The sequence below is a fragment of the Lycium barbarum genome, chromosome 12 (genome assembly GCF_019175385.1).
Source record: "Lycium barbarum isolate Lr01 chromosome 12, ASM1917538v2, whole genome shotgun sequence".
Classification (NCBI taxonomy): Eukaryota; Viridiplantae; Streptophyta; class Magnoliopsida; order Solanales; family Solanaceae; genus Lycium; species Lycium barbarum.
Window position 1 is genome coordinate 93,421,306 of NC_083348.1, and position 12,212 is coordinate 93,433,517.

The 12,212-nt window shown below is 33.2% G+C and overlaps 1 protein-coding gene across 1 annotated transcript; it reads right to left on the reverse strand.

The window, feature by feature from the left end:
* Positions 1–8,251: 8,251 nt before the first annotated feature.
* Positions 8,252–9,002, reverse strand: LOC132623239 (uncharacterized). The gene has a single exon (XM_060337970.1). The coding sequence runs from the start codon at positions 8,860–8,862 to the stop codon at positions 8,515–8,517; it is 348 nt and encodes a 115-aa protein (XP_060193953.1). The 5' UTR covers positions 8,863–9,002; the 3' UTR covers positions 8,252–8,514.
* Positions 9,003–12,212: the final 3,210 nt, after the last annotated feature.

Sequence of the window (12,212 nt, forward strand, 5' to 3'; positions counted from 1 at the left end):
ATATAAAAAAAAAAGTGCACCCCATATTAAAAAATCAAACAATATTCATGTAATTCCCAAAGTATTCCCATTATTAGCTTGTTTGACCAAGTCTATTTTTCCCCCAAAAGTACTTATTTTTTCAATAAGTGGTTATTTTAAAAAAAAATGAGGTGTTTGGTCAAGCTTTTGGGAGAAAATAAGTGTTTTTGGGGAGTAGCAGAAGCAGTTTTTCAGAAACTAAAAAAATAATTTTTGCCCAAAAGCACTTTTTTGAAAAGTACTTTTGAGAAAAATACACATAAAAACACTTTTTAAAAGTTTGACCAAACACTAATCGCTGCTCAAAAGTACTTTTTAAATTAAATGGCCAAACACAAACTGCTTTTAGCCAAAAGTACTTTTTTCAAAAGTACTTTTTAAAATAAGCTGTTTTTAAAAGTTTGGTCAAACAGGCTATAAGTTAATAATGGTGGATTCATTGCCACATGCGTACCAACTCATTAGCGGGAGGAAATGAAATTATTGTACAGCAAAAACTGTGGACCCCATCTTCAAAATTTTAACTATATAGAAGCATGGGTTTAGATCCATGCTTCGTCGTCCGTCCATTAAAAAAAAAGGGTGGGCCCCATACTACACAACACCAAGTAATATATAAATAAAAAAAATAAAAAAGTGAAACCCGCTATCTCCAAACCCACGAAAAAAAAAGTGGACCCCATATTATCAAAATCAAGCAATATCAAAAAAAAAAAAAAAGTGAACCCCATATTATAAAAACAAATAGTGTAAAAAAAAAGTGCAGACTTTTTATTCGTAGCAAACACTAATATAATAAAGTTTTAGATACGGAGCACAAACTACAATGTTATATTAATCGTGTTTTGAACATAGTGTATATATATATATATATATATATATGTGCATAAAAACAGTGCAAACTAATAATGTCAAAAAAAAAGGTGCACCTCATATTAAAAAATCAAATAATATTGATGTAATTTCCAAGGTATCGCATTAAGTCAATAATGATGGATTCGTTGCCACATGCGTATCAATTCATTAGTGCGAGCAACTGAAAATATTGTACAGCAAAAAACATGGACCCCATATTATTGCTTTTCTTCAAAAGGTTAAGTAGCCAAACCATACAATTTTTTTTTTTTTTTTTATATTAGCCTTAGATCTAATCTAGCTATTGAACTGTTGTATTTGCTATTCCGCCATGTCATTTATTTGTTATGTTTACTAAAATAAATATACATAAAATATTTATATTTTAAAATAAGATAGAATTTAATTAATTTTTTATTTTTATCCTTACTCTAATAAATGTGAAAAGAGATTAATGTCGTAAAAAAAATATATCAAATGGAGATCAAATAATGAATAAGGTAAATTAGTCAAATTATAAATCTAATCGACGTTTTTTTTAAAATCATGCAAAAGACAACATGACAAGTAAAATGAGCTAAACCGAGAATATTTACCAAAAATTAAAAAATAATATTTATTCGTTTAAATAGAAAATCAATTTCTACTTTATTTCGTTTTAAACATGTAAAATTAATTTAATAATTTGAATTATAATTATCCAAATCAAAATTTGATAAAAAATAATAAGTATTTTACACCTTTAAATTAATCGAATTAAAATTGAAAGTATCAACTGATGCTTAAATATTGCTATTGTTTTATCTCAAAGAGTGAAAAATAGTTTCCTTTTAAACAAGTCTTCTTTTTTTAAAAATATTAATAATTTTTTTTGCGATTTTTATATTCGTAGAAAACACTAATATAATAAAGTTTTAGATTTGAAGCACAAACTACAATGTTATATTAATCGTGTTTTGAATATATATATATATATATATATATATATATATATATATATAGTATCACTATTCAAACACAACTACATACACATAGATACACTATAATCTAAAGGCCTGGGCCCCACACTAAAAAACACAAAGCAATATAAAAAAAAATAAGGTGGGCCCCAAACTAAAAACACCTCTATATAGTTTTTTTCTTTTTAAAGGAGGGCCTCATACTAAAAACACTAAGCAATATTAAAAAAAAAAAAAAAAAAAAGAGACCCCATATTACAAAAATCAAACAATATATATATATATAAAAAGTGTGGATCCCATATTTAAAAAACAAGCAATGTCAAAAAAAATAAAAAAAAATGTGCACCCCATATTAAAAAAATAAAACAATATTCATGTAATTCCTAAAGTATATCACTAAGTCAATAATGGTGGATTCATTGCCACATGCGTACCAACCTAATAGTGGGGAACAAATGAAATTATTGTACAACAAAAAATATGGACCCCATATTATTGCTTTTCTTCAAAGGGTTAAGTAGTCAAACCATACAATTTCATTTCTTTTCTTACATTAGCCTGAAATCTAATCTAGATATTTAACTGTTGTACTTGTTATTCCGCCAGTACCAAGCAATTAAACAAAAAACAAAAACTTGACCCCACGATCTCCAAACTCATGTAAAAAAAAAAAAAAAAGTGGATCCCATATTAAAAAAAACAAGCAACGTCAAAAAAAAAAAAAAAAAACGTGCATCCCATATTAAAAAAACAAATAATATTCATGTAATTTTCAAAGTATCCCCATTAAGTCAATATTGATGGATTCATTGCCACATGCGTATCAACCCATCAGTGGGAGCAAATGAAATTATTGTACAACAAAAAACATGAACCCCATATTATTGTTTTTCTTCAAAAGGTTAAGTAGCCAAACCATACAATTTTCTTTCATTTCTTATATTAGCCTGAGATTTAATCTAGGTATTTAACTGTTGTATTTGCTCCGCTATGTCATTTATTTGTTATGTTTACTAAAATAAATATACTTAAAATATTTATATTTTAAAATAAGATAGAATTTAATTACTTTTTCATTTTTTTCCTTAATCTGATAAATGTGAAAAGAGATTAATGCCGTAAAAGAAAAAATAATATCAAATGGAGATCAAAAAATTAATAAGGTAAATTAGTCAAATTCTAATTCTAATTGATGTTTCTTTAAAAAACCGTGTAAAAGACAACATGACAAGTAAAATGAGCTAAACCAAGAATATTTACCAAAAATAAAAAAATAGTAGTTCTTCATTTAAATAGAAAATTAAATTTCTACTTTGTTTCGTTTTAAACATGCAAAATTAATTTAATAATTTGAATTAGAAATATCCAAATCAAAATTTGATAAAAAATAATAAGTATTGTTTAGGTCCAATTTATATACATTAACAATATAATATTTTACATCTTTAAATTAATCGAATTAAAATTCAAAGTATCAACTGATGCTTAAATATTGCTATTATTTTATCTCAAAGAGAGAAAAATAGTTTCCTTTTAAACAAGTCTTCTCTTTTAAAAAGTATTAATAAATTTTTGCCAATTTTGTATTTGTAGCAAACACTAATATAGAGCCTGTTTGGATGAGCTTAAAATAAGCAGCTTATAAGCTGCTTTAAATAAGCTAAACCAAACGGACCCAATTATTTTTTTGGGCTTATTTTATGCACAAAATGGCTTTAAGCTGGCTAGCCAAACACTCAAAAAAACTAAAAACAGCTTATAAGTAACTTATAAGCCAATCCAAACGGGCTCATAATAAAGTTTTGAATACGGAGCACAAACTAAAATGTTATAATAATCATATCTTGAACATAATATATATATATATATATATATATATATATAAAAAAACAGTACAAACTTATATATGTTTATTAGCAATATAAAATACATACTACTCAAATACAACTACATACACATAGATACACTATAATTCAAAGTGTTGGGCGCACGGGCATACGCCATTGATCAGTCGTGAAATTACGCGATATTCGACGCTAATTCCTTAAGCTTTTGTGACTCCTTAAGCACTTTTGTTGTTACTTTTTGTGTTTTTATGTTGTTTTGTAGGAAAAGATGCCCGGAGAGCATAAAAGAGCAAAATGGATCAAAATGGATCAAAATGGAACAAAATAGAGCAAAACAAGCCAAGTAGCTGAAATGAGTGATCGGAAGAAACCAAGTGAAAAGAAAGTCAAAAAGAGGTCAAACTGGACATTTTTGCAAAACTGTCAAAACTGGACAGTTTTGCAAAAACGGGACAGATTTGCAAAACTATCAAAAGTGGACAGTTTTGCAAAAACGGGCAGAATTGCAAAAACAGAAATATGGGGGCAGATTTTGACATTTTTTGGACTTGGAAAAATTGGGGGGAGCTACAAAAGAGAGGCTAGGGCAAAACATTTTCTATCTTTGGTCATTTTGCAAGTTTTGGAGGCTAGGGTTTCACCTACACAATTGGAAGAGAAGATTGGAGCACTTTAATGAGATAATTCTTAAACCTTTCTTCAATTCCTTGTTTTGTATTGAATATTTTAGTGTGTAGTATTTCATTTCTAGACTTGAATCTCGTTTATGAAAGTATTCTTGATTAAAGTTTGGTTTGAAACTCTTGTTATGCTTATGTATTGAATGATTCTTATTGCTATTGAAGTGGGTCTTTGTTGATTTAATTAATCTCGTTCTTGAATGTTTCCAAAGGGATTAGCTAACCCTAGGACTCACCCATTTACTTAGATTGAGCTTGGAAAAGGAAATCTGGTTGGGAAAGATTAATTAACAAGAGTTTGGGTCATTAAACTCATCTAATAACTTGAGCTCGGAAGAGGATAGTTACTTGAGGTTAAATTGATTGTGCCTAATATCACACTCTAAGGCTTGAAAAAGCTTAGAGTGAAATTCATTGATTTGGTTGGAAGACTTTCAATGAGATTTTAGATATCATTATCTATTGACATAAACCCGTTCTTAGTTGTAAAATCGTGAAATACATTGGATCGTTACTTGAGTGTAATTTCCTTTGTATCCAAACTTGTGGCCATTGATCATTTTACTTGCTTTCTAGGTTAGTTTACATTTCCGCATTAGTCATAATTTTCTCAAAAACCCAAAATATTATCCATCGTTTGGCTTTAGCGTAGTTGGTGAAAGTTCCTTACTTTCTTAATCGCCTAGCATATTGTTCCCTGTGGGATCGACCCCGACTCATAGTTGGGTAAATATATTGCATACGACCGTGTACACTTTCTCTTTGAGGTGTGTATTTGGACGTTATCAAAAATGAACACCCCCAACTTAAAGTCTTTGCTTGTCCTCAAGCAAACTAAAACAAAAATCTCAATGAGGAACTACTTTAAGCACAAAAACATGACTTTGGTTGGTACCAACAATTAGACTACAAGCATGTGAAGCTTCAACCAAATAACTCTCTCATTTCAAAATACAATTTCAAGAATGCAATAAAGATATAAAACTATCAAGCAACAACACTCAAGTTTCAATAAGTGACTCAAAACTACTAGCTTACTAGATATGCTCAGTTGACTCAACTTTGGATTTTTCAACATCACCAATCTATCGTAATCCATATGCCCTCACAAGAAAGAAAGTCCCAAAATCACTGTATTCACAACAACAACACAAGGGACAAATACACAAAGTCACTCACACTCACAAAGAAATTCTAGTGCTAACAAATATCACACCATAAGCTTGCCCTTATTTTCAATCATCACTAACTCAAGAACATTTAGTTGGAGATCACATAGGGACTTTTTAAGCTTGTAATGTAGGCTTAGGGAAGGGTAGGATAAGTATTTGGGATACAAGTGACTACGCCCTCCTTGAACACTACACAAAACCTTTCGTCCACTTTCCTCTTCATTTCAAAACAACACTCCTTCCTTTGCATACTAGTTTCCCCAATTATTCCAACTTCCTTTATAAAGTTCCAAAATATAATGTGCTAGCACATGCCAAGTTTGGATTGACAAAAAAAAAAAAAAAAAAAAAAAAAAAAAACGGTGACATCACCTGCAACTCGCAGGTCATACCTGCGATTCGCAGGTGGGGTCGCAGGTCATGACAGTGTGTAAAAAAAAAAAAAAAAAAAAAAAATCTTTCTCTCTGTTTTGTTTTGATTATGTGCCATGTGGCTTTTTAAAAGAGTTAAATTTGACATGTTAATTTGAGGGGTGTATTTGAGCCAAAAACAAAGCTTAAGAGTATTTTTAGACCTAAAAGATGGATGGAAGGGTATTTTTAGACCAAAAGGTGAAATGAGAATATTTCCTAAGCCTTTTTCAATAGATTAGGGGTATTTATAAGTCTTTTCCGAACTTTCATAGACCATAGTGTTTGTCTAAATTATACACAAAAATATTTTTTTAAACAAATTATGAAGATATCATTTCCTCAGTTCGAAGGCCTCTCTCATCCAACAACTTCATTTATCTTGAGCTGGTGCAAGCATTTTGCATAAACGAAACAATCCACTCTACAAATGCATTCATCATCACAATTGACTCCTCATTGAGTTTTCCGATTTGGTAGTTATAAAAATAGTAGATTGATGACAAATAAATTGTATGAAATGGTTAAGCAAAGTACAGTATCTATTATACTGCAGAAAAAGTGTGACCTGAATAGTCGATCATCGATGGAAGAACCTTCTAGCCTAAATAATAAAGTAGGATTCGCAAAGGTGAAAAGCTTCTTTTAAAACTATGTTTTAACATAATCAATATTTTGAGCATTCAACTCCTTCTAAATATGAAATTTTCCTGCATCATTGTGACAGATGAATGAATATCAAACAGTGAGCACATGTAGAGTGTGCAGAGCCTATCCCTTGCATGAGACTTGGCCCTTTTATCCAACAATTGAGCCCCCACTGAAGCAAGCATCAGCAACTATTTTAGTTAAGAACAAAACAGAGCACTTGGCCCCTTTACAAAACATCAGCAACTACTTTAGTTAAGTCCACTCATAGCCATCATGATTGTTCTCAAACCTATTGAAATCCTCATCTAACAGAGCTCTTAGCCCCTTCCAAAACATTTCAAAGCAATAAAATCTCACAAGACACACAAACCAGTTGTGCAACTCTTTCTTAATTTGCTGAATATCAAATGGGGGATGTCAAGGTCACCACCACAACTGCTGAGATGTTCAAAGAGAGGAGATAAAGGAAAGACAAAGCAAAATGGTGGATACCAGCCGGCATCTGGTGGACCATATGGACAAAGAAGAAACAGAAGACTTCTAAAGACATAGCCAACCCCACTCGGAACATCAAGTTTAACTATATTCTTTTGCTTTGTTTTTGGTGTAAAGTGGAGATAGTAAATAACGCTGAAACTCTATTAGAATTCATAGATTCCCTACAGGAATAGAAGGGAACACTTTTCTTGCTAGACATGTACAAATATGTCATTATCAACTCAGAGCTTCTCTTTATGGATAAAAATACTTACCTCCTCAAAAAGAAAAAATCTCACTAACTTTATGTGCAAGTCATCCAAGTCCTTAATAACTCTACTTGCCAAGACCTTCTCCTTGCGCGGAAAGCCGGAAACTGATGGATGGGCAAGTTGCAAGAGTCACAGAGAACCCAACCACTTGCACGCGCACCTTCACTAACACATCCAACAGACCACGCAGCCTTAAGCTCATAACAATATTCTAGCATAGGACCCAAGAACCTCAAAGCTTAAGCATGCTAACCCGACACATAGAAAGACAAGATTACTTCTCAGAAACATAATATCTCAATTCTCAAGTAGTATGTAGAAGGGTTTTACTACAATAAAGAGAGATCAACCTATAAAGGCAAGATAACCTCTTATGAGATCTTATCTCAAGTAGCTAGAACACTTGAAAATAAGTGGCATTACTCCAATAGGCAAGACTACCCCCCCCCCCCCCCCAAAAAAAACCCAAACAACAAAACTCAATCGCTAGAGAAAGAACCTTAAAACAAGCACCCCCTGCCCCCTCTATATCTAGACAATGAACCTTAAAACAAGAATGATTCATCTCGCTTAAAGTAGTCTTCTTGCCTAGTGCAGTCTTTAGACCACAGCCAACGGATGAATAAGTAGGAAACACACGTAGCTCGTGTTATCCCGCAATTCCTTTTGCTCTAAGCAAGTTTTCTTTTTGCTATAAACAAAGCAGGCAAGCAGACACAACCAAGCTCGAGATAGAGGCATAGTTGATCAATTGAACGCAATCACCCATATTTAACTAGTCTGAACACAATCATCATACTTGAACCTTCTCAAATGACACACAAACTAAGGTGTTAATCACGTCAATTATAACATACTATTAAACACAATTAAAAGCAACCAATACACATCCACAGGTGAAAATAAAAAAGGAATAACATAGTCAACCATTGTCATTTCATAATAGTACCATATTGCTGCACCTTCAGCATTCAAAATTTCATCAAAACTGAACAAAATAAAACAGTAAGCTCAAATTTAAAGTCTACACTTAAACGTCAAGTCATAACATTTATTTCCCAACTTTCTAAAAAAACACAAACTATCAACAAGGAAAAAGCATCCCCATTTTATCGAAACCCTAATTTGAAAATCCAAAAAAGGGCATACCCAAACAGATCCACAGATCATTCCGCATCAACGGACTGGATTTGAGGGGATTCAAGTTCGAGGCGTTTTAGGGCTTCTTGATGGGCCCAAGTTTCAAGTGTAAGATCGGGCTTAGCATTAAGGCCCACACCAAGGATAACGATAGTCAAAAAGCTGGTGATGTAGCAAGGGAGTTCCCAATCTTCCCATTTACGGGACTGTCCAGGTGGCGGTGGAACACGGTTGAATAGGTATCCATTGGGCCTATCTTGGTGGCCCGCAGTAGTAAATGGGTTCGGGCCGTGTCCTCCTCTGGTTTTAAGGCCCGAACTAAGACGGGCTCGTAGAGCGCCGGCGGCGGTCGCGAAGGGTTTCGCGGACGGCATCGTATCGTTGTTGGCCAAGTGAACGAAATGTGCGATGGACTAAAGCGAGGGTTGTGTATATTTGTGTGTGATGGATCTCTTGTGCTGTGAAAGACCAAACGGTGCCGTTTGCCAAGTGTTTCTGTCTGTATTACTCTCTCTATTGCTTCCTATATGTGGTGGGAAACCACGTAGGGTGTTTACACAAATAAGTAATCTAACTCAATTTATTAAGCGATTTAATATAGTAAAAATAGATCTTATTAATTATCAATAAAAAAAAGTATATGCATATAAATATATATCATGTATTTATTGATTTGATTTGATGTAAATATATGGTATAAATTAATTTTTATAACATGTAGTGTGCTAGTTTTTTTTTTTTTTTTTTTTAGAAAATATCCAATCCCCAAATCATTAAAAATCACTTTCTTTCTTGCATTTTATATATAAAGTACTATAGCTATTTTTGGACAATGTTTTGGGAAAGTCTTAGAGGAAAAAGTTGGTGTTTATTCAAATTTTGGTTGGATAGTTGTCAGTTTCTTTTCTTTCTCAAGATTTTCACAAGAGAAAAAAGTTATTGTTTGATGTTGAATAACTTTGTCAAGATTTAGTAGAGTAAATTAAAACACTATATAAAAACTTATCATTATTGCAAGCTTGAAAAAGTGTTGTTGAAAAAGTCTTAAAATATTGACCGCAGAAATGAAAATTGATAATCCAAAATGTTGAAACACAACTCTCGATTTCAAATATTTATTAAATTTCAACCATTCACCATTTGAGATACAATTGTTTTTTTTTTCAATTTCATTAAATTTAACAAATAATGTTTGTTAAATTTTGGATGAAATCAAAATTGATCATTTTTTTAAAATAAATTTAAGGATCAAAACGGTTCAAAAACTATTCTAAGAGCCCGTTTGAATTGGCTTATAAGCTGGTCATATAAGTCATTTTTTACTTTTTGAGGTGTTTGGCAAAATAGAAAACAACTTAAAATAAGTTAAAAAGTGCTTAAAATAAGTTAAAATTAAGAAATTGATTTACCCCAACTTTATTTTTTTTGGTTTAAAGTCATTTTAATTTGACCAATCATTTTACTCTTTCATCTCTTATATTTTCTTCCAATTGCAATATTACCCTCACTATTAAAAACCCTAAACTATCATCTTTCCCCTCTTTTCTCGGTGACCACTGTTTCATTCACCCTTTTACTATAGATTGATTCATTCACCCTTTTACTATAGATTGATTTGAAAATAGAAAAACATGTACCAAGACAAAAGCGCTTCCTATAAATTCTAAAAGGAGCCATTGGTCAATCTATTGTTTCTTCCCCTTGTTTATCCCGGATTTAGGTAGTCAATTAAATTTGTAAGTGAAGTATAAGATATGTAGATAAACTTTAATCTATTTTTTGTTTATGTGAAATGTATATATGGATTCGTGTGCAATGGTATGTATATATGAGTATATGTGTTAATAACTTGAATAAATACGTAAATATTGATGATTAAGCTAAGAATATATTGAATGAATAAACCCAACTCCACTAGTTCGGACAAGAAAAATGAGAGAGAGAGAAAGCTTCAATGTATATATTTTCTATTACAATGTTATGGATCTCAAAAAGTCAACCCCTCAAAAGTAGGGAAATGTCCTCTATTTATAGTTTTGACTTATGGGCCTTGCATACAACAAAAAACCCCTTTTAGAATAAAGAAAACCTAAAAAGATAAGGTTGAGCCATACGGTCTGACACCCGTACGGTTGTCGGTACAATGTTAGAGAACAATCTTGACGCGTGACAATTTTGTAACTGATTAGTCGGACTAACGGCCACGATCAACTCGGTCATGGAGAAACCGAACTAACGGTCACGATCAACTCGGTCATGGAGAAACCGGACTAACGGTCACGATCAACTCGGTCATGGAGAAACCGGACTGGCTGTGATGCGGAGTTTGGTCCGGAGATACCAGACCAAACAGATTTGCTTCACTTTTCTTAGATCAGCCGCAGCTGATGCAATTCCACCAGTCCGAAGGAAAGACTCGGTGCTCATGCCTGTCTCTTCTTATCCCCGATCCTCTGTCACGACCCGACTAGGGGCCGTGACGAGTACCCGATACTTGTACCGAGCACCCCTTGTCTATCGTTTTACCTTTACCTCTTAGCAAGCCATGTAAACAGAGCCATTTTTTTTTTAACATTAACATTAGCGGCGTCATTCTGAACATAGACTAATAAACTTCGTTATCACTTATACATCAACATTAGCATGCCAAAAACACCATATACCTAACTGTACTTAACTGACTGTACATATCTGTCTACGAGCCTCTAGACATAGTACACTTATACATAGAAAGGGTCGGGTGCTGCCGTGCCCGAATATACATACACAAAATAGTACCGCAGAAGTGAGACTCCGGAATAACTGGAGCGCTGTCAACACTGCTGGTAAGGCTCCTAAGGATCAAATCCGCCTGTCTGCTGACCTGCGCGGCATGAAACGCAGCGTCCACAAGAAGGGACGTCAGTACGAATAGTGTACCGAGTATGTAAGGCATGAATAGTAGCATACGGAAAGTATAAAACGGAAATAACGACATAAGAGAACAATAGCACATGTCATGAGGTAGAAACATAACCTGTATATATATATATACCCTTGGCAGGTGCTATGCGTACTTAGCTTTCCTTTAAGAATCTTTCCTTGTTCATATACATATACATATAAAATAGGACATCTCATATTGCCGAGGCGTCGGCAGCCGATCCATTTAACCATAAATATACACATCCCGCGTCCGGGACGATATCATATCATGTAATGCCAACTGATCAGGTGGATATGCGTTCATAACGCTCTGCCCTCCATTTTCCCCGTATACACATGCATATATCATGTACATATATCAGCGTCTATAGCGCTCTAGCTTTTTTGTCATATACATATACGTGTGTCGTGTAGGTACATCAGCGTCTATAGCGCTCTGGTGCTTTTATCATATACATATACGTGTATCATGTGCATGTATCAGCGTCTATAGCGCTCTAGCTCTTTCGTCATGTGCATGTTTTAAAAATATATACACATATCTTACATACATTTACATGTCTTATATGCATTTACGTATCCTATATACATATGTCTCATAGGCACGCAGGAAAGCCCAAAGAAGAATCATGTAGTCATCGGAGTGACGTAATGGTCAGTGACCTCCGATTATATTATAGAATACTCGTGACCGCTTTGTCTCACCTTGAAGGAACGAGTATTTTAAGGTGAGACTACCAACGGGGAATAATATTAAAGTAAACGTAGAATGAAATCGGGGCATCATAGATGACAGTTC